At 37.9% G+C, this 24,256-nt stretch overlaps 1 protein-coding gene across 1 annotated transcript in view; it reads right to left on the bottom strand.

The window, feature by feature from the left end:
- ADAM22 (ADAM metallopeptidase domain 22) overlaps positions 1-24,256 on the bottom strand; it is a gene marked incomplete at both ends in the record, with an annotated part of 134,315 nt that overhangs the window by 28,124 nt on the left and 81,935 nt on the right. Inside the window, 14 exons of the mRNA XM_084306638.1 lie at positions 544-649; positions 2,305-2,368; positions 2,640-2,690; positions 2,978-3,058; positions 5,163-5,255; positions 5,755-5,826; positions 9,283-9,382; positions 11,280-11,331; positions 13,492-13,582; positions 14,044-14,128; positions 16,131-16,297; positions 17,304-17,375; positions 18,345-18,419; positions 20,033-20,103. Coding sequence (XP_084162764.1) covers positions 544-649; positions 2,305-2,368; positions 2,640-2,690; positions 2,978-3,058; positions 5,163-5,255; positions 5,755-5,826; positions 9,283-9,382; positions 11,280-11,331; positions 13,492-13,582; positions 14,044-14,128; positions 16,131-16,297; positions 17,304-17,375; positions 18,345-18,419; positions 20,033-20,103 — 1,180 coding nt within the window. The remainder of the gene's footprint in view (positions 1-543; positions 650-2,304; positions 2,369-2,639; positions 2,691-2,977; positions 3,059-5,162; positions 5,256-5,754; positions 5,827-9,282; positions 9,383-11,279; positions 11,332-13,491; positions 13,583-14,043; positions 14,129-16,130; positions 16,298-17,303; positions 17,376-18,344; positions 18,420-20,032; positions 20,104-24,256) is intronic.

The raw sequence follows: 24,256 nt of genomic DNA, 5'->3' as shown, positions 1-24,256 counted from the left end.
AGCATTGACAAAATAAACTACTGAAAAAAACAGGATGCAGTTTGGTGAGGCCTGGAGAAAAGTTTAAAGTGGGCAGAAATAATCAGCTGCATAAATACAGAATGTGAAATACCAGCTTAGGCAGCAACTTGAAAGAAAAGATGTGGAGGGTTACAATACAATGAAAACTGAACAAAATTCAGCTATGCAAAGGCACAGCAGAAAAAGCACACAATGTTCTGGGATGTGAAACAACAGGCTACCTCTAAGGCACACTGAATAATCTCTCTGCTCCCTTTTGCCATGCTAGAACCACCAAGAGTACAAGGACCACTTTTGGTCTAAGTGTTCCCAAAGTTCAGATGGTGCTCTCTTGCTTGATATCAACTCATTTTGGCATTCCACTCCCTCAAGACTTTCCTGCACTATGGTTTGCAGAAGATGACCTCAGGTCAGGAAAAGTCTGTTCAGTACAGAGGCTTTTTGAACCTCTTCGTGACATCTAAAGAACTGGAGCAGGGATAAAAATCCCCCACCAGCTGTTTCCTAAATGGATCAACTTACTGTTTATTGCACTGTATCCAAGAGTCCTTGTCTCTCCCACAGTTTCCTTTCTCAGTCCCTTCAATATTCAGCTTCTCGTAGCAGTACCTGTCAGCAGCTGTCACTTCTAAAAATAGAAACAAATCTCTTCTAAGATGATGAAGACTTTGAAAAGTGAAGTCCTGGGAAATGGGGATGCACAAAAAAGGGGGAAAACTTCCCAATCTGTCAGCTGCAGTATCATGGTCTGCAGGTGGGCAGTGAAACTCTGCACAGTAATATCAATGAAAAGTTTTATGCTGGCACACAGGATTGTTTTAAGATTTTGTTCATATTGATCAGGTTCATTGGTCCAAAATGCCCCAAAGCTGCTGAAATAAATCAATAAATATGAGTATAGGCTTCCTAGGTGGTTGTTAATGAGGAGTTAAGCATACTACTTCAGAATAATACCAGTAAGTTAATCAACACTAGAGAGAGCTGGAAAAGAGAAGAAAAAGACAGAGGACAGGGGCATAGAGGGAGTTATGTTTCTCTTTTAATCAAAGCTAATCAGCATCAAAGCATGCTCTGGAAGCATCCCATTAACCATGAAGCCCACATGACCTCATATCCTTACAGGAGGTGCCAGGTACTCCGGTGAATTGCTCACACGAGACCTCCAGGTGTTACCATTCAAGTAATCCTACTGATCTGAATAAGCTTTCAAAAGGCAACGATCTGTTTGAGTCAGACTCCAAACTAAATTTGAACTCCCATCTTTCTGTGACTTGCATGAGGAACTTATCTTAAGTGTTGGCTGCATTCCTATGGTTTCCCAACATAATGAATTCATTCAACATGCTTTTCATCTACCAAAGGTCCTGTGTAAACATGTCACCAAAACTGTTGTAGTCTGCACACTATTTATATAACTGTGTAACACATCTGGTATCCAATAGTGGTATTTCATAGGACCATACAGAAATTCCTGCACACTTTCAACACAGCTAAAGACATAAATGACATCTTTTTGTACTGCAATGCAACTTAATTCATATTTTCCAGTCTTGGAAAATGATTCAAGCTCTCCTATAGCTAGAACATTGTCAGTCAAACATAAAGCAGTAGAAAGTAACTACAAACTAGAAAAATAACTACAGATATCATGTGCTTGATAAGATGATTTAATTTATCATCCAGACCAAAAGAATCACTTACTTTTACCTACTGGTGAGCATGGTTCTCATACATTTGCAAGTTCTTTTGAAATTCCAGTTTTTGCTGAATGATGGCAAAGTACATATTGTGCCCCATAAAAATATTTTCAGCACCCAACAAGCATCATTCCAGAAAGCCTTGCCTTTGAACAGGGATATGCAGGCTATGTGCTGGACTGAGAGCTATCTTTAATGAGCATCCAGTACAATTTCTTTGATCTTCCTTACATTCCAAAATAGGCTGTAGGTCTGGCTAATGAATAGCTTATGCCAAAAAAAAGTAGCAATGGACTTGCTATCTAGTGAACTAGGTGATGTACTCGGTACTAAAACATCTACAATCAGTCATGCAAGAAACAAACAAATGATTACTCAAAACAAAACAAAACAAAACAAAACAAAACTCTCAAGGACAAAATTCAAAATAGAGCATAATTCTGGTTCACAGCCAATATTTTTCATAACATACAGTCCTGGATGGTTTTAATAATTCTGAATAGGCCTCTTCCCATAATTTTTCTAATTTAAGATATTTTTTCAAGCAGTATGAACAACCAACTTAGAAATATTAATATTTACTCACTTTCACCCCAGATATATTTACACTGACGGTCTCTGGTTTTACATCTTCCCCCAAAACAAATGCCCTAAAAAGAAAGAAAAGATACAGAATAAACTTCAAATAAGTTGCTTTTCAAAAAAGGATGTTTAACTTGCCACCTTTTCTAGTGAGGCAGCTAATGCATGACTCTACCTTCTATTCATTTAAATGCTTAGCTCCAAAATTTGACCAGCACCTCAAATTCAGGAAAATCGATAGCACTGTCTCAAGTGACTTACAAAGATCTCAAGCCATATTCTATGAAAAGTAATCCATAAAAGCAGTAAGAATGTAGAAGAAATTGAAATTGTATTTACCTGCTTGTTATCACATGAATATCCATCCATTTTATGAATATTGGGAGAACACTATTGAAAGAGAAAATAACTAATAGATCATTCAGACAAGCTTGGAAATAAAGTGTACAACAAATGGCATATGGAAAATTATTTCATTTTTATGTTTTCTTCTGGGCTTACACCAGATTTAATACATTTTTTATATACCTTACTATACAAAACAGTAACATTCATAGTGACTGAAAGACTACCAGGTTGGTTTTTTTTTGTTGTTTTTGTTTGTGTAGTTGGTTGGTTGATTAGGTTTGGTTTGTGTGTTTTTTTTCCATCTCTATGATATAAGATATAAAAATCACCTGACTGGAGTTTCCTGTGCAGTTCTCTGCAATATCACAGTCATTCACTGCTTCTCGGCACAAAACTCCTTTAGGTTCAAACTGGAAAAAAAGGACAGAGAATCATTGCCTTGGTTTCTCCATTGCCTTAAATGCAATACTTTCTTTGTGACTTAACTAAAATAAAAAATAGGAAATTTTCAGGTGCTGACTGAATTGGGAAGATTTTCCTTTCCTCAGTTGGGATGTTGCACCAGTCAGGTCATAGGCTGTTTGCTGGTGCATCAAGCTCAGGGACAAGCAGGATGAGTGTTGTCCTGGGGCCCATGACCCTGGGACCTATCACACTGACACTGCAGTGGCTTTCGGCATTATTCTGACCAGGCCATTCCACCTTTTTGTGATTCTTTCACTTGTTAAACAGAGTTATCTTGACCTTCTTTATGAATTTACTTAAGATCTAGGGATCAAGAACACTATAAAGTTATTCGTATAATCCTTGTGATTATTACAAAGCCCCATTCCTGTTATAGGACAAACTATTCGTTCCATTGAATTCCATGTGACTTGACACCAGCTTCTAAGTCACCAGATATTTAACAATGAAAAATGTACCAATGAGCATGTATGCATTCACAATCTGATTAAAGACTGCCACTGTAAAGCCTCAAGACCTATAAAAGCAGGAAGACATCCCACTAAGGGCAGCTGCTATGGTCATGGGCATACTACAGAGCCCTTACTTTCCCTGGAAGGCTTCTTAAGCCTGTGCTACCCAGATCATTCTGTAGCTGTGCAACTTTTTGCTGCATCTGCATGCACTGGGGCGTTGTTTGGAACAACTGCTATCTCTGCAGCTGGTGTGAGCAAGTACATGTCAGTGGAAGAGCAAGACCCTGCTACTTTCTCAACCTTCAGCTTATCTTCTCCCTACGTGTCTGGAAAAATGCAGGCAATAATGTCAGAGACGCTACAAGATGCTGGGATGTGCACTCACCAAGGTTTGCATGCAAGCCCTTTTCACTCTTGTTTTCAGGCAGGGTACAGCAGAGAGAAGATAATGTCAAGTATGGGAACTGCTAGTATAAGGGCTTTTGAGCTGTCCTGCTTAATATCTCCTAGGGACATGTGTTTTACAAAAATCTGCCCTTCTCCTCATTTGCTCACCTTCACCATTCTGTACATAGACAAGCCCTTGTCTTATTTGCAAAGGAAAAAAATATATATTTTTTTTCTGAGAGTCTTTAGTATGATGCCCATATGACAAATACTTGAACAAAATTCACCCACACTGGCAATCTGCTATTTTTTTTTTGTTACATTAAAAAAAGGAATGCGCTTAGGCAACTGTGATCGGTTCCAGCATTATCTGTGCTTTTTCTTTTTTTAACATTCAGATGAGCACAGTCAAGAATGTGGCCTGCAGTTATTATTAATGTTCCTCCCAAGGAAATGAAACCCTCAAATGATGAGATAAAAATATCACACATAGTACACCATCACCATGCTAACACCATTAATAATAATTAACATTATTATTAAATGAGCATCAACAATTATTTGAAGCCATATTAAGCTGTGCTCCCTCACAGCTAAGATCTGGCTAAATCTGTTTTACTGTTTATTGATGTATCAGGAAGAATATCCTATGGTTTACACAGGGCTTGATTCCCTTTATTTGGTGGGATTTCAGTCAGTGCAAACATAAGGAGACGCAGGCAGACCTAACTGAAATTGAAGTCAGGTGTCTTTTAGATGAATATTTCTGAATGCTTCTGGTAGATTATCTTTTTTTATTTCTTTCCTTCTTTCTTTTTTTTTTTTTTTTTAACCACATCCTTTTCTCAGGCTCTTTGTGGTATGATTTTCCCATTCAGCCTCACAGGGACAAATCCAGAGCAATGCATCATGCATTATGGGAGTGACATAAAGACAAAACATGTTTGAACAATGATGTCTAATGAAATGTCACAGGACTTCCTCAGATCTGAAACTGGAAGGTTTAGATTCTCCTCTGTTTGACCAGAGTCCCTACTGCAAAAAGCCAAATCTAAAAGGCGGAGAACTGCCCCAGAACAAAACAGTTTTCAGACAGTTTTAAAAGGCAAGCTTTCAGAAAAGGAAATACAGGGTCTGAGATAAAAACCACACATGCTGTGGTGCCTGCAGTCAGCTGGCTGTGCTGCTGCCTGGAGGCTGCTCTTACCCGACACTTCCGACAGCAAAGCCCATTGCTGCACTGGGAGCCTGCCGTCAGGGTGCACGTGTTGCAGCACTCTCCTCCTTCACTGGCACACTCCTGAGGAACACAGACACTTGTAGCAGAATACACAAGAAAAGCAGATAAGCCCCACACCTCTCGTATTCCATCTTATCTTAGTGTGCTACCCAAACAGATTTTTAACCAGGCTTCTAGGCACCTGGAGGCAGAGGAAAGCATGCACTGTGGGGCATGAAGATGCTGCACAGCTGTTTGCTGTGCAATACAATAAATCATTTTCCTAATTTCACAACATCAATCATTAAATCCTGACATTTGAACACTGACCAGAGACATGTTTCCATCAAGTAATATACTTTATAATTTTTAAGGCCTGATTTTGCATAGGTAGCTATTTCTTTAAAATTGATGTGCTGATAAAATATAAAAGTGCTAATCATGTTGGAAAAAGGTGAGAAATTATGAATCCTTTGCTCCAGAACCTTAGCATTGCCTGTCTTCCTCCACTTAACATTAAGAGCAGTCATGGGCAGCTCCTGGAGAATCTTGTTGCTAATTTTAAGCACAACGCACTTACCGATATCGACCCACAGTCACACTCTTCTCCATCTTCCACAAAGCCATTGCCACATTCTGGAGGATCCAGAAGCTGTAGGACAAAATCAGAAATCAAAGGGCATGTCTCTCCTAAGGAAATCAGTGTCACACTTTTTCCGTACAACATGTTTTATATGGCTAGAACTACAAATGGCTTGATTGAAACACAGTACCAAACCCAGGGAGAAGCAGATTATAAACAAAACAGATGAAACGTGCAGACCAAACAACACCTAACTCAGCAGTTGTGCAATTATATGGAGTATTCTGCAATGGAGTGACATTTTCACAGCAGATTCAGTTTAGGCAGAAGCCACAGTCAGAAAGAAAAGGTGTGACAGTAAAACAACATCATATTTTCATTATTGTCACAGAAGTTGTAGTCATTCTGGAATTCAAGTGATGAGGGCTGTGTCAGTTTGAATCCTGCATTATGCCTTCAGAAAGAATAACCATAAAGAATGTCATTTGGGACCACACCACATCGCTCAGAAATGCAGGGAGAGTGAAGAGGCTGGGATTTTTTGTCAGTTCTTGCTACAGTCAGATGCTATTTCCTTCTCTTTTTCCTTTACCACAGTCAGGAACTTGCAGAAGTTTCCCACAACCTTGTGTCTCTGGCAGATAAGAAAGTGTAGCTGGTGAGTCTTCTTCCCTTATTCTCTTTCCCTTCTGTCTCCCCACTAAACTGTACCTTAAAATGTCTAATTCATGGAATCATAGAATATCTGAGTTGGAAGGGACCCAAGAGGATCATCAAGTCCAATTCCTGGGTGCACAAAGGACCACCCAAAAAAAAGTAGATCAGATCATGTGTCTGAGAGCACTGTCTGTCCAATCTGTATACTTGTAGTAGTACTTTCTTTTCCCAGAGGCTAGATTCATTCACTGTACTTTACACAGCACCCATGCTATGCTCTTTTAATGGACACTTATATTCTGTTCTTTCCAGTTTCATTTCCCTTTTCCTAAGATTTCTAAAGGTAATTCTTTGAAAAGAAAATATATATTTTTCCTTTGGGCATACGAAAACATAATAGTAACTTTTATTGCATAAATGGGAAGGTAAAGAAGTGCATCACGAAGACAGCCTGAAATCACAGTTCTCCAAATTAAACTAGGATCATTCTACAAACCTCTCTGCTTACAAGCCATCCGCACAAGTAGTTCAGTCATGGTGTAGAGTGGCTCTCTCTGGCTGCTGCCTTTCTACCAGTAGCCCACAGGATGGAGCATCACCCCACATACTCTGCCACAAACCAGTTTGTGGCACAGACTGAAAGGTATTATTGGATCCCCCAGCTGAAATGGAAATTCAACTGCAGCATGCAAAGCATGTGTAGAATGTTACATTAAATATAAGCAAGCAATTATCTGTCAGAGTTATTAAGGAGTTGCTAAAACTGCTTGTTTCCTAAATATTTTTCCAGAAAGCTTAACTTCTTCAGTATCTCTAGGTGTGCTGCACAACGCAGACAAGTAGATGACCATAACAGAGGGTTCTGACAAAACATAGGGCCAATTTGCTGCAGTATGCAGGTGCAACTAAATATGAAATGAAAGAAAAAAAAATACATAGCTTAACCCCAAAAGTTATTGTATAATTCATCTATTCATTTGAAAAAACCTTATGCTCAATCTGCTTCAGGAGTCAGTAATGTAATTTTGGGGTTACAGCTGATGTTACAGTGGAGCACTGTCAAACACCGCACCTTGACACATCAGTTTTATCTCATACTTCTTGAAAAGCAGAAATAAATTGGTGTTTCACCACCCTTGCTAGAAAACAACTATATTTGACAGCCTTGTGAATTAGATAGACATCCTTTGTTAATAAATTCAACACAAACCAAACAGCAGTACATAGAAGAGTCTAAATCACCCTGGCTTCCACATCTGACTTTCACATTTTTCTATGTCATTAGAAAAAAATTCAAATGCCACTAATCTAAATTGAGATCAGAGTAATTGTGTTTTTCAGAGTGACAGATGTGTAAATGAACATAATCTCAAAAGCAAGCCCTAGTAAAACAGCATTACACTATGGAAAATATCCACTCAGCAAAGAAATAAAACCATCAACATCTCTCTCTCTGTCTGTAATGAAATGAGAAAAACCAAACTTCTAAAATGAAGGAACATTTTAAAGAGTGAGAAACCTTACATCTTATTAATGTACCACAGTGCTTTCTCTCCACTTTTAATATGTTCTTCAATGAAAAGGAGGCAAAACTTTGAGAAATAAGCAGACACAGCTTACCCAGATGTCATGAATTTTCTTCCTCTCCTTAAAATTTATTGAAAATCTGTGGCTGACAGAAGATATGCTTTTCCTCAGCCACACCAGGAGGAACATGCTCACACCAGAACTGACTTTCTTTTTTATATTGTGACCATCTTGGCTACCAACTCATTTTCCCACATTGGACTGTTTGCCTTAGCCTCTTTCCTTTGGTTTTTGAAAGACAGCCATTAAACAGAGGATGTTTAATGATGTTTATATAGAAAAGACTCAAGATCATCATCCTGATTACTGTATGTTTTAACATATGCTTCAGTAAATGGAGCAGGAATATTCTGAAACCCTGCTGCAAATACTCCATTGTAGTAAGTGCTTACATCTTGGCTGGAGTTTCTTTAGCCCTGCTTTGTATTTATTTCTCTGATATATCTCAGCTTATCATTTCATATGAATATAGCTCTTTAGCTGGACAAAGTTCAGACATGAGAAGCAAAGAAAAGGAGAATACTTTCAAGAGATTTTCCCCACTTCTCTTGATTTCCAAGACTCATGCAGAAAGAACTCTGCTTTCATCCTTTAAGACAAATTTGGAGGGGACATGTCAGTCATTCAGGAGGTCCTGATGCTTTTGTAGCTCTTTCTTCCTCCCAGCAGCTTCATTGCATCTGTCCCCTGCTTCTCTCCTGCTCTGCCTCTTCCAGCATCAGAAACATTAGGCCAAGTTCGCAAAATCTCTTCTGAAAGCCACTGTAAAAAATTTTGCCTTCTTCAAGGAGATGACTACAACCATTTGTACCCAATGGCAGCTGCAAAGCCACTTGGATGCACAGCTGTGCACACCCTGCTGCACTGTCTTCATCTTGAGACAAATGTGAAATAAAACCAATCTTACTTCAACTTCCAGAGATTCACAGCCAATGACATACAGTCCAAAGTAAATTAAAATTAAAGATGTGCAAAAATTTACCAAGACACTTGAAGTCTCAGCCAATAAATTCAGCAGTATGTTGTGTTTGCAGTATTCAGAAAAAAATTGCATGAGGGATCAGAGCCTGTGAGAACTCTCTTGGATATGAAACTACTTATTAAAAACAGATTTAAATATAATTTCCTAAATAGTACAGACTAAAATCAGCTAATTTCACTCAGATGTCACCAGGAAGTTTGGAATGTAAAGACAAAACAAAACCTCAAAATTAATGTGTTTGTTTGTTTGTTTGTTTCCCCAATATTATCACTTTAATTTTTCTTGGTTTCGTTTAATACCTTGGTTGGTTTATTGAAAAGGCAGGATCCACCTCCATTATTTAAAAATTCATGATACTCTTCAATATCACACTTGGAGAACTTTCTTGGAAGATAATACCTGAAAAGAAATAAGGTAGCAGCATTATCTTCTATAGTGCTTTTTATAATACATTTTCTTTCTTCAAAGTAGTTGTAAAGAAATATAATGTTATACATTAGAAAAGGTGCTAAAAATACACTGTTCAGCATCAGAGTGAAGATATTTGCTTGAAATTAGTTTAAAATCTTAAATCATTTTCATAAATGGCAAACATCTTTTAACAACAACACAGAGCTCATGAAAAGTGAGAAGTATACAAGATTTCCCCAAGTTTTATGCCAAATATCACAAATCCTATTACTCAAGGTGTAGTTCTCACAGACATGGACAGTTCCACTAAAGGGCCTGATCTCAGAAAGACATTTATTTCTTCCTGTACTTACCACAGGAGACTACAGCTGCCTTACCCACACAGCGTCCTTTTAAAGATTGCTTATGGTTCATTTCTTTCTTAGATGAAATTGCTCTCTTGGACCACAGAATTTTTATAATAGAGTTATACCATTTTAAGATGTGTTTCTAATGAACATCAGCTAACATTTCAGCTTCCCTCTCTTGTGCCCCACTGAATGATATTCATTTGAGCACAGATTGCCAATCTGAGGTGCACTTCAAAGCAATATGAGCCTTAACAGATGCAAAGAATCTTTTTGCATGGATCCCTTCCACAGGGAAAGAGCTCTTCCCAAAGTAACTTAAGTGATCTTTGTATTTAGCCCTTAGTCATGACTTATACTTCAAACAGATTTTGGAGTCTCAAGGGCTTTCCTGTATCAGCTCATCACTGGATAAAAAAAAGTAATGTTAGCAGAAATACTACATAAAATAATCCTACATTACCAGGAATGATGGCTTGCAAAACATAATCCCTAGTGTTTAGGACTTAGGTCTAAATACTGAAGAGAATGTGGAATTTAACATCCTTTAATTATAATCTATATATAAATACATAGTTTTTTCGAGTGCCTAATTATTTTAAAGGTTTGGACTTCAGATAAAGAATGTAAAGAATGTTAGATGAGGAATCACTTTTTACAAGACTGAAGAATGACTACCACATTGACTTTTTAACATACTAAAAATCAGAACAATCCTACCTACCTTGTTTTTAGTTAAACAAGGTAAAAAAAGGCACAACAGATTCTTCCAAAGAGCTTTCAATTAAATGAGTTTTTTTGTTTGTTTGTTTTTGTTGTTTAAAATTGTTCTGTCCAAAAAGCTATTGTGAAAATTTGCAAGTCAGATTGAAATTTTTTTTAAAAATTGGAGTACTGTTTGGATCTAAAAGTAGACTATACTTTAATTCATATGCATGAAGACAGGTCTGTAATATGAAGAATTAAGGTCTGAACACACACACACACACACACACACACACTGGAAAGCATCATCAAAATCTCCCCAGTGATATTATGTGTGGGTATAAGCATACCAAACCTCCAATGGCAAAAGCTTTTTTAGTGTTATTACACAAACTAGAGGATAAAAAGTGAAACCTGTAGATGAAAGACTGCAACTGAACCACTAAAAGTGAGACATATTAAAAAATTTGATCCCGGTATTTTACAGATTCGGGTGCGTCATTGTTTGTTTCCACAACTCAGCAGCAAATTCACAGAAGAAAAGAAGTGAAACATGGTTCTGCTTCTTTGCAATAATCTGAGTTGGTTGTTGAGCTTCTGTATTCAGTGAGTTAAACCAGTGATCAATACAAACTAATGATCCTCATATCCTCTCATTAACTCATTCATGCATTTCTTTGAAAGTGTCTATTATAAGTATGTTTTACAGGTAATACTTTACTTCCTGCAACATTAATCCACACAAACTAGTCCACTGAAAGACAAAAGGCAAACATTTTCATGCTTTATGTCATTGTATGTAAGACTTGACTTTCCTCTAATGAATGCCTTACCCGGTGTCTCCCATTATGCATCCTGACCACGTGTCCTCACACTTACACTCACCTGACAACAAAAAGGTAAAATTTACATCTTAAGTCTTGTGAGTACAAAATATGTTTCTTATCACAAAAAATCACACTGTAATCAACTCACTTTCAGATTTAAATACAAATTGAAAAGAATCAATTGCTCCTTTATGCACGCCTTAACTTAAGTATATCAATGCACAATGACAAGCCTTCTTTCAAAAACAATACATGATTCTGTGCATTCCTAAGCTTTGAAAATAGGTTCTGTTTTTCTTTCCTTCCCTTAAATGAAGTCAGACTAAATTGCAATGTCAGCTTCTGGCCCTTGCAAATCATGAGTCAGCTCTCCTGCCTTCTCCCATGCCATGATATTAGATCCCCAAATGTTCAGAGTAAAAAAAAAAAAAAAAAAATCAGTTTAATCCATCTTCTAAGTTTTTAGTTCTCTTCTACACCTATGCTAATGTGAATGAGGAAATTTTAGCTTGAAAAAAAAAGCAAACAATAATGCACACAAAAATGGATAACACAGACTGTAAACATGACACAGTACAGATGGATCCAGCAGCTTTTTTCCCTTCCTTCCCTACCTGCTCCCAGGCATGCAGAGTGCAGCCCTCCCCTCTGCTTTCAAAACTGTCCTTTGTGCCTGCTTCTACGTACATGCTCTGCACATATGTTTTTTTATCCTTCTGTTTCTGCAATTTGCACTACTGTAACACATGAACAACTGTTTGCTGCTCCCATTTTAATAGTACAATTAGAAAGGAAATGAGGCTCTGCCCAACAATTGTGTCTCCTCCTTCCCTACCCAAAAGCTTGGCCTTCTCCTGTGGTCAACCATAAAAAAGGGGAGCCACCTCTACTATTATTTTCACTTTCCCTCTGTCCCGATATCAGGTTAATTATATGCAGCTAGAAGATGAGTACTGAAGATGTAGGTAGCACAGAGCATCTGTCCGACATTTCCAAGTATCTTTATGGGCTTAAGTTGTGCCAGGGGAGTTTTAGGTTGGATGTTAGGAAGAACTTCTATACCGAAAGGGTTGTTAGACATTGGAACAGGCTGCCCAGGGAAGTGGTGGAGTCACCATCCCTGGAAGTCTTTAAAAGATGTTTAGATGTAGAGCTTAGGGATATGGTTTAGTGGGGACTGTTAGCGTTAGGTCAGAGGTTGGACTCGATGATCTTGAGGTCTCTTCCGACCTAGAAATTCTGTGATTCTGTGATTCTGTGAAAATAAAAATATGCAAACTGCAAAAAATATTTGCATGCAGATGCATCTCTGCATTATGTACTGTCTATACATAGGTACATATGATCCAATAACTAAGCATTCCAATTCATCGTTGAAATAGTTTCAAAACTGTGTTATCATTCTAATCTTCCATTGCTGCCCATGTACTGGGTCTTTGTATCACGTGAAGCAGAGCATGTGAGGTGCTTGAAGGGAGGGGGAAGATCTGAATTAAGGCCATGCAGTCAAACAGAGGTAGCTAAGAAGTTGAATTCTAAGGTTACAGTATACAAATGGTACCAGAAGCATGGTAAATACAAGAGATTTGGGTCATATAGAAGAGGATTTCATTCAAGACAAATAGTGAAAAAAGCTTCGTTGATGTTGTCAAATACAACCTGCATAACAGGATTGAGGTGGCTTATCATAATCCATAGGTTTAAAAATGTCTGTCTCTCTACCTTTGCATTGTAGGATGGCAAACATTCAGTTTGGGAATGTGACATCAATCTCCATGACATGAATGTTGACAGACATCTTCAGGATTTATTTTTAATGAAATGAAGACACCAGTGCTACCAGCAATTACGGGCAGGAGGAAATCACAGCATTTAAAGAGGAAAAAACAATGGTATGTCAGTGTCTCCTCATATTATTATGTGAAAAATAACAGTATTCCAATATTGAATAGTATATTCATATTCTATTCATAGAATGGTTTGGGTTGAAAGGGACCTTAAAGACCATCCAGTTCCAACTCCCTGCCATGGGCAGGGTTGCTACCCACTAGATCAGGTTGCTCAGGGCCTCATTTAACCTGTTCTTGAACACCCCCAAGGATGGGTCATCCACAGCTTCTCTGGGCAATGTGAGAAACATTTTTAACATATAAAAGAACACTGTTAAGATTCTCCAAGATTTTCTCTTGAGACGGGGTGAAAAAACAAACCAACTTACCACTTATTAGTTTTCTTCTGTCTGAGAAAATGCCAATATTTTGGGCCAAGGTTTGTGCCAGGGTAACTGCCATTAAGTCTGTCTTTCCAAACTGAAAGAAATTAGCAAGGTAGGAAGAGTAATCAGATAGGTACAAGTATCTCAGACACAGGTGAAGCTTTTCTCATGTAAAGGCAATGAAAGGTGAAAGAAGATGCACAATTGTGTAGTTCTTACTTCAGATCAGCTAGAATATGGACAAGTGAGGAACACCAAACACTGGCTTATGAACAAGTTAAATAAGAGAAAGTCTGCTTGTTTCTTGCCATTGTGTGAATGGCAAGAATATTACAGTGTCAATTACAGAATATTGCAGAATCTGCTGAGAAGTGTACTTGAACCCATATCCAACTTTACTCAAGTATCATTCTTCATTTAGATATTCCTTTTATAGAGCTGTACTAAAACTCCACAGCAGCAAAGCAGCAGTAAGATATTTCAAGGAACTGCACTGATAAATTCTGTGCAGATAATTTTCCACCACTTTTTCCTCATACCAATACCCACACCTACCTCATTCACACCTCCGCCTTTAAGCAAGGAGCAGATTCCACCAGTGTGGGCTACACCGCTCCGACTGCTCTGGAATCGACTTCCCCTTTGACAAAAAGGAAAAGAAAAGGAAGTTTACCCCACTCAGCCCGTGAGTTTTGCGTCTACCCATCCCAGTATTTACCTTTCTAATTTCCAAATGAGAAACCAACATTCGCAAATGCCAGATGCCACCACTATGCTGCTAACTATCCAAAACCAAAATGGGAAGAACAGATAACCACTCACAAACCTCACATGACAGATCAACCCCTGAAAAGTTCTACTATCTTCCCTGTTTCTTTCCTCCTCCTTCTCATATTACCTAACATAAGAGAAAATAAGGCAGGTAGGGGACTACTTTCTATCTCACCACCCTTTTGTTCATTGACATATTCCTTCAGCAAGTGACTTCTGAAACCTGCCCTGGCACATGCTACAGGCAGAGCACAAGACATGCCACCATGCCACAATGCACGGAGGCCTGGTAAAAAAGACAGGTGTCTAGTTGGGCAATGCAGATGTGGCAAAAATGAAAGGGAGATGTGTCAGTGGCCCCTGATGCAGAGCTAGGTAGAAACTCCCCAGAACTGCAGCCGACCTCATCCAGGGGACAACTGCACTGTGAGCCTAAATTTAATGATGCCTTTGATACTGACCACATCAGCAAGAATGATTGCCAGTTACCAGAGACAAAATATCCTTTATACCACTTCAGCATAGTGATCCAGCCAAGCTGATGCAAATCAGTTTTCTCAGAGGAAAACAGAAAAACACCAAGAAACAGAATGCAATGGGCTCATTGTGCTAAACAGGAACGTTCATTTGTTACCAGTGTGCTGTCATACTTCTACTCCCAACTCAACCATGTCTTACTCAGGAACACAACTTTAGAATTGGATATTTCAAAGCAGCCTGTGAATGCAATACCTCAAACACCAGTGGAGATAGCATTATGGACAACTCTGGAATTAGTATTGCATTGCAATTCAGAGTCCAATCACAGGGAGAAATAGGGCCCTCTTTGTTCTAGCCAATCAACTAACATTCATGAGAACACTCCCCTCAAAAACCTTACAAGGTCACCAGAAAAGATACATGAAAGATTAGAAAAAAAAAAATAAAATAATCCCATTTTACACATACAGAACTGAGACACACAGAAACCAAAATCTGCAAGCAGCATTTGCAGATCTTACTAGTTCTTTTCACGTAGGAAGGGAATGACAGCAGCAATTAAGCATGTGTAAAAAAGCCTGAGTGGATGGATACTGGGGCTGGATATCCTGGCACCCTACTGAAGTCATGTGAAAGTGAGGAGTTTAGGCTAAAATTATTCATATAGGCTCCTAAACCAGTCCACAGAGAGGGATGAGAACTCAGCAGAGCAATTCACCTGGCCTGTCTCCTGCAGATCAAAAATATCATGAACCCCTCCATTATTTGTGTGGATGTATTTTGCTATATTGATCTTACTACCAAAACAATTTAGAAATTTAGAGAAAATAAAAACCCTCCCAGTTCTTGTAGTACTTGTCTCTCTGTTAGACAAACTGTTTTGAGGATCTGAAACACTCACTTCAGTAATCCTGCAGCATGCAGGTCATTCAATGGGAAAAAAAAAAAAAAAGCATGCCATAGTGCTTTTTAAGCAGAAAACCTCATGGGTTTCAAAGCCAATGTTCTGCTTTTAAATAGTCCAACAGGGCTGTCTGTGCTCTACTGCTGAAGAAGCAAACCTACGAGGTGGAACCATGCATCACCTTCTGGGCAGCCGTGTTTGCAGAGTAGGTGATTGCACAGAGCAACCCAGAATTAAGTACAACACATGCAGCTAGAGCTTCGTGCATTAAAACTAAAAGGAGAGCAAAACCTCTAGCTGCACTGGCAGGCAGGTTGTGCATTATTTAAACTTCTTCCCACCTCCCCATCAGAAACGTCATTCTCTGAATTATGGCGGATTGCACACACAGCACAAAGGAGATGCATCAGCCACTCAGGATAAGCAGCCCCCAAGAAAGGAAAGAAAAATAAAAATAAGTAAGAAAACATCACAGAAGGTTACGTACGAAAAAAGGTGAACTGCGTCACTTTTCTCTCTGATAAAATCCCTCCTATATTTCATAAACTCACGTAGGGTCACCAAGGGGTTTTCAGATATGGTGAACTTGTTATCAGTAGCCCAGGTTTCCATGGCAACCAACACTATCCTGGTGTTAAGTTGTTCTTTATAAATCTAGGACAGTAACAGAACAAAGATATTATGTCAAATACAGTAAAGGTGAGGGTTACCCCTTCTGTTGTACCAGGTTGCATTTTTATATAATTAAATATTCAGCTTGTTCTAACATAGGTTAGGTTCTCCCAGGTGGTTTTGTCTCCATTAAAAGCAGCAAAGGAACACGAAAACAAAGCAATATGTAGGTTTTAAGCCTACTTCTTTAATCAGCCCTCCTAGCCCACACACAGATCCCTTACAGGTCCTGCTCCCGTGGGATTTTGACAAATTGCTACCGAAACATTTCAAATAGGTCAAAGACTTGGCACGAAAGGGTCTTTCACAGTGCTCAGCTCACCCCAGTGACACAAGAGTATCTTTTATAACAAACAGTGATCTACAAAACCCCTATTTTCACTATTATACACCTCTACAGGAGTATTTAACCCCTTGCTAGCAGCTGTTTAATGCTGGGAGTTATCAATCCACACCAAATGCTTTCCAGAGCAGGAACTAAATTTTTCTCTTTCTAGTATTGCTTCTCCATAGTGAAATGTAAAAGCCAGCAGCTCATTCTATTGAGCATCACAAATACAATCCACATAATCCATTTGTATGTCCCTATTCTAACTCATTTACTCAAATGCTGCTTCTTTGTTGTTTTTTGTTTGTTTGTTTTTGAGAAATTTTAGGGCATCCAAATTTCAGATGATTTTTTTAGGTTTTAGGTAGTCAACAAATGAGCCAGTGTAAAAGATCATCCCATCTAAGGTTCTCTTAGAACTCAAACTCAAGGTTTCAATCTGATTAAAGGATACTTAAATGTTTGCAGCCACAGAAAATATCTCTAATGCTTTATGCTAGACAAAGTCTTGATACGTGGCTGAGTGTTTCTAGATGAAAATTTGTTAATGTTGCATATGTTGTTATTAAGTATACCATGAAATGACAACTGCTGCATTTATTGGCAGGAGAATCGTATGATTCATCTCATGCGTAAAAGATTCAGTCAAGTGATACTTACTAAATCTGCCATGTTCACAACTGACTTAGCATAGCTGTTTGTATGGCCAACTGATAAGCGGTGCTTTTTACACTGCAAAACAAACACAGATAAGTTATAAGTACAGATCTAGAAAAACATGCTCCATTTCTGGAAGAATAATATATATATATAAAAAAAAAAAAAAAAGTAACCATACTGACAGCAGAACCTCCATGCATGTTTTGGTCTCCTGTGCTGAATGTAATGCTAGTATGTGATCGTAGAAAATTGCTCAGAAATGCACATTACTGATATGCCTCATGACAACTGTCATGAAGATCTATAAATTCCTGTTTGGAAGCACTATTAGATTTTTACTGAAAAAAAAATGCTGTAGGAACAGGAACCGATTGTTACTCTCTTCGTTAGCTTCATTATTTGCAATTTTAAAGGCAATTTCCAAATGCCAAAATAGAAATTAACAACACAACTTTCATAGATGAGTTTTGTTTACAGGTGTTACCATAACAATGCATGTAACTGTATTCTAATCTATCAGATTTCTTTTTTTTTCCAGCTCCCTCTCTTAGACTGCCTTCTGCATTTCTTAATTTACAATATCACTTCCTATCATCTCTTAATTTACAATATTTTATTGATTTATTTATCAAAAAATCTAGTCACTATTAGTCTCCCCACTGCCAACAGCAGCTGCACAACTGCAGTAATTACATTATTGATTGCTGAGCTGCTGTAACTAAGACATGTGCTCACGAAAGCCCAAAAGAAAGCCATCAGCTTAAATCCCACTGTCATTAGTCACCTTCTTGACACAAAGCTTTAATTTATGATGCTTTCTCTGATACTTAAGCCTGGTTTGCCTGAATTCTTGGTGAAATTACCTTGCTAAAATTCAGACACATTTTCACCAATTGCTAACAAGACCATAAGCTCTCTGCTTAAGGATATAGTGAATTTCTTCTGGCTATATGTTGCTTTTTATTGCTTATTCTTTATAGGACAATTAAGACAATTTTATGTTACTGATAAATGTAAGATATCGGGGTATGCCACTCTTACCATTAGATGATCATTTACAATCATTAACTCAATGTATTTTGTTTCTTCATCAACTTTACGTGGAATCTGACGGACCTACAGAGAGAGTATAACCATAAGAGAGTCTATGACACAGAAAGCATAACTGATAACTAGAAACAGCTTCAGAAAACTTCTCATGCATAATTTTTTCATTGTCTTAATTCTGTTCTCAGATACTGATGATACTTCTGGTGCTTGGTTACATCATGTTAAAAAATTCTTAAATGTACCCTATGTATTATATAATCAATTGTATGTGTACATGTTTGGTCAATTACCTGGTTTAACAGGTAGTAAAAATGAGTGAAGATATTTACTGTACAACTGATTGGGATGTTTTGTGGAGGGTGAAAAGGAATGGACTGCATTATTTTTTTCAAATATATAGTCCCCATATTTCACCTCCTCCAGAACATTTATATAACTTTAAACAATGAAATTAAGTCTTATAACCCAACCAACTCCAAGTTTTGTCTTTTTTAAGACAAACCCCAGTGGGGCCCACATCTCTAAAAATGGTTTGTATGATCTATAAACTTTTTTAACTAAGAAAGGAATCCCTCCTGAGGTTCTTATGAAAAAAAATCTGTGTATTATTTATTCGCACACTGCTTGATTCACACAGTGAATGCAGTACCCACCTCTGTCTTACACACTTACTTCTCATTTAGAAACATTTATTGCAGTGCTTCTCCATGGTGTCCTCGTTTTCTGATTTTTTTTTCCAGGAGAGTTATTACATCATTATAAGTTGAAAATGCCAAGTAATGGCTAGTTTATAGAAAGGCAGTAAACCACCTGATGTAAACTAAGACTCACATGAATGATTTCTGGAATTTCTCCAATGTCTTTTTCACTTCTCTGCCTCTGAGATGCTTACGTTAGTCAGAAATGTTAAAGTTACCTTCTCCTCCCACTTCTGTCAGTATTTCATCTTTTCCCGCACTGTTCAGAACCCTGACCCAGCCCTATTTTGACCTGTCCCATCATTTCAGCTCTATTCCTAAAACAAGGAACTGCTGCTGTCTTTGCAGAGCACAGGTACAAAGTTAACGTCTCCTCCTCTTTGACAAATGGGGATTGAAATCTTAGTTCAGAATATTTATTTTAAATCAAAGTGACATAAAGTAGCTACTTGTCATCACTGCAACATAAAAACAATTTGTAAATGTTTCATAAATTTGGAGTTTCTGTGTCCAAATTGGGAGAAAATATTTTAGATATTATTTTTTTCATTTGCAATTTAACAGTGTTTAACAATTTCATAACATTGACAGAAATGCTATTTTTGAGATTCAGCTGCAGATTAAATGGAGCCTAGAGGAGGAACTGCCTTGTGGGTTTATAAATATAATGGGATGGGGGTGCTGTGCTTGGCCACACATGCATGCAGCAGGCTACCCAGTGAATCTCTTGAAACTGACACTTTAGTGGCACCTCATCAAAGGTGACAGCAGAAGTGCTCAACTCTTCAGGTAGGCAATGTCGAAGAGAAACCAGCAATGCCTTGTCAACATTAGATACCTCTTTTCTTACATCTGGATCAGGATATAGAGACCTCACACCAGTCCAGAAGCAGCAGCAGAACTCCATCTGGATGAATTAATCCAGTAGACACAAACAAACTCGATGGTATATTACTTATAAATGAGCATATTGGCACATACCTGCCTTCTACTTCTTTTGTGTCTTGGCTTTACAACAAACTTCTGCGATGTAGCATTCATTTGCCAGAACTCTAAGCAGAAAACACAGGCAAATACACTGAATGTTTACAGAAATACATCCCCACAGTTAGTGACCCTGATGCATCATGACAGTAGTATGGCATTCCTCCACACATCAGATGCGGTAACTCCTTTTTCCAAGGTTCCAGCTAGAAAGGAGGCAATGGTACAACTGCTTCCCAGTAACAGGGTTCTTATTTAAAAACCCTCCTAGTGATAATCTGGGTCTGCTGAAACAGATGATCTGGAGGTGTTGCGCTTCAGAAAGCACAGCAGCTGTTCTGTGCCAGTATTTCACCAATACTGGGGCTGTAATATTATTAGCACAGCCCTTCCATGGAGTGAATCACATTTTGGGGAATTCAGCAGGCATTCAGAGCTCTCACAACAGCTACCTAAATTAATAAGAAGAGCATGGAAGGCAGAATTAATGCTTTAAGAAGATTATATTCACAAAGTAAAACATGTTAAAGTTGGGAGAAATGTTATGGGATTTTGGCTATGCTCCTTGTCAATACAATGTTCTTCCCTTCTAATCCCACTGTGTCTTTAATTTGTTAAACCTCTAATCATAAGCACCAAGTAGATTATTCTTTTGGCAAATCCCTTTTGCCAAATCCATTACTAGCCACTTATGGCAAGGGACACATTATAAGCTAGAAGGAAGATGACACTTGATCTCACCCTTTTAAATGTCCAAGAAGTATTTTTCCATCTTTGCTTTTAGATTGATAGTCTCTCCTTCACTTTTCCCTGTACAACAGCAATCCTTATCTCACATAAATCTTTATCTTGTATAAATATGTTTACTATTTACATACTCTCTCAAAGATCTGAGACAGAAATTAAGTGTTTTCAGTTGCTTATTTTGTAATCTGACTTCTTCCTTTGCCTAGTTTCCCTCCTTTGTGTTTTATCTAACATTGGACATTCTTTTAGCCCAGTTGGGGTTGAAAACTGCAATATTCCCTGGTAACTTCCCAGTCCTGCAGAGAAGTAGACAGTACTATAGGAGTTGTGTAAAACAAGGGACTTCCAGTTCACATACCTTTGTACACAACTTTTGATTGTGTTATAAAATCCTAAATAATTCAGTTCCATTAGTGAGTACAGGAGGTTTCTTACAGCTCCACCTCTCATCCTAGAGCAAATTAACTGCAATTTCTATTGGAGGTCCAAATAATAGGATTCAACACAATAATGATTGGGACTTCATAGGGCTACCCTGTCAGCAAAGGCTTAAAATGTGAAGTTGAATTGCTCATCTGACAAAACTATACCAGGGATATGTACTAATCTTAACCTGGAGTGGCTGTTTACTTATAATAAAAATCATGATAGCAAAGCTTGACTGTTATAGTCTTGGCAAAGTCTTTTTTTGGTGTTTGAAGTCTGCAGATACCCTTCTATGAAGAGGCCTGGACAATCATAGGCCCTTTGCTTAATGATGTTTTCATGGTTACACTGGTGCACTTGAAGACTTTCTTTACAAAAAAGACCTAAAATAAATTAAATGATATCCAAGGGTTTATTGCTTATATACCTGGAGTCTCTTGAGCTCAGAATGATGAAAAAACAAAACTATTTTTTTTCAACAAATTCTGATTCAATTGTGCTTTAGATATATTGATTAATTCAGTTTGTGTTCTAGTGCTACACAACTGACTCTCAACCTTTTGTTTTCAATTTTATATCATCATTAATGAAACTGGTAAAAATACAACTTCTTAACCAATACAATAGTAATTTACAATATGTGTATGGGATCTCAGACAACTCAACCAGCAGATGTGATCATTTTCCCTACCATCGGAAGTCACCCGTCTCTTGAGAGGAAAGATGCAGCCATTAACGTTAACACATTAACACCCATTAACACTATGCTATAATTCAGAAGCTGGATGAATTCATGCAGAGTACATTTCCAGCCAAAGACCCTCAGGCAAAAGAACATGACCAGCAAAATCACACAGCAAATGCAGATAGCTGAGAAAGCCTAGCAGAAATTTTGACATATTACCTTGAAGAAAAACATAAGTAGAATTCAAGTAATCCCAGAAGAAAAGGACATCCGTTCAACAGTATTTGAAAAACAACACCTTCAATAACAGAGCATTGCCTAAGATAATGCCAGGGCACTAAATATCTCAACACAGATTGGGAGAAAAATTACAGTCTACTAAATTATGAATTCAAAGGCTCTAAGCATGCAAAGTTGTCAGATGATCTTTCCTTATTTAAAGTCCTCATTACCTTTACATGCTACAGCAAAGTACAGTACAATCTATTCTTTTCTGCAATACCTCTTTTCTTCTTCCCTTTTTTTTTTTTTTTTTTTTTTTTTAATTCCCAAGGAGCATAAAAAGCACATTTCTATCAAACTGTGGTATAACAGTTTGTGCTTTCACTATTACTGATATTGAGTAATCCCTATTACTTGATTTTTCCTTTCTAACATCAATATTGAAGCACACGATACATCCAATCCATTCTTAATGCAGTGCTGAGTAGAAATCTTAGCTTATTCACAGACTGTTTTGAAGATAAGAAGAAACTCCTGACATCAAGGAATGGCTGCTTAGGCTGAGCAAATTGATAAATTAGGAGAGTATTAAGGAACATGAGAAATACTGATGACATAGCCTAGCACAGTGCTTACTACTAACAATAATGGTTCTGCTGTAGTACTTAAAAAATATCAAATGCAACTATACCATTAGCAATTAATAGCAGATATTTTTATAGAAAACAACAATAAAACACAAGTTAAGATAATAGTCCTCACTCTCCAGACATGGTGGTGCCAAGCAGTGGTCCTGGTGGGGCAGCACATGCTAGGAGTGAAGAAGATCTGGCAGGGTGTGCTGCAGGTATGGGGACAAACTCTGGTGCTCATGTGGGCATGGGGGAAAGGAGTGAAGAAGCAGGTGATGGGAACAGCTCCCATCCTCTGGAGCTGTGGCTATGCACAGTGGGTGACTTAAAGACAGTCTTAAGCTGAACAACCAAAGACAAATGAAAGCGTTGGGATTCCTAGAGAGGATATCATCTATTACATCTACTCAAATGTTCGAAACAGACCTCAGAAACTGTCCTCCAAACAGTCTTACAAAAACAAGTATGGGGATGTGGAAGAGCAAACTGTAAGTTAAATTTTATTTCTCTATGTATGGAATAAAGAGATAGCAGATTAGCAACTTGTACCTCTTCACATTATAGATATTTGTGTAATTAATACTACTAGCTTTCCACAGTTAAATCTTTCCAACCTTTTCAACCTAATTAATTCTGCAATCTTATGATTTTAATTCAATCTAATAGAAACATCTTACATTGTACCACATGCTGGACTTTTTACATCAAAGCCAGTAATTATTTACTTGGTATCTACAGTAAAATTAAAATTGCACAAGCATATCTGGATTTTATGAAAAAGTCTGAAGCCTTATATTGACAGATTTTTTTGAAAATCAGGACGCTTTGGTGGAGGTGAAACAACTGGGTTCTGCTTCCAATTAATTCCTTTTCAAAATGCTTAAAACAGAAAATAATTGTTTACTCCACAATCTTGAAAACCTAAATCTTAACTATTAGGAAATCTTACATGACTGCTGACAGGTATCTACTAAGTGCCCAGCCCTAGCAGTCTCCTACTTCCAAATCATTCTGCTTTGTTTAACAACTAACAAAGCTGCACACACCATGCTCCAGGGCAGGACCTATCACAATGCCTAGCATGGTAGGATCCCAGATTCAGCTGTTATCATGGAAATACGTCCAGTGCAAATATGTCCTATGTTTTGTAGCAAGACAACTGGACATCTGTAACTTCCCTCTAAGAACAAAGTAGTCCAGAAGTCATTTCTACGAAAATGAGTGTCTATGAAAGACAGTTTCACTTGTCTAGGAGATACTTTGTAGAGCTGGAAAATGCATCTGTAAAACTAGCAGGTCCTTGATAGAATGGGGGTATGCCACATATACTACAATTTTAGCTTCAAATAACAAGCCAGCTTCTCTGGTGAAAACTCATTTTTTAAAAATCTCTTCTCCCTCCACACATTTGTGGGGATTCATCACTGCAAGCACATGAAACCACTTCTGCCTTCTAAGTCATTTGTACCTAAATTCATGACCTGCACCACAGCCAACATTGTGAAAGAT

This window comes from Netta rufina (assembly GCF_964035555.1).
Source record: "Netta rufina genome assembly, chromosome: 2".
NCBI classification, from domain to species: Eukaryota; Metazoa; Chordata; class Aves; order Anseriformes; family Anatidae; genus Netta; species Netta rufina.
This window is presented reverse-complemented; position numbering and strand designations above follow the sequence as displayed.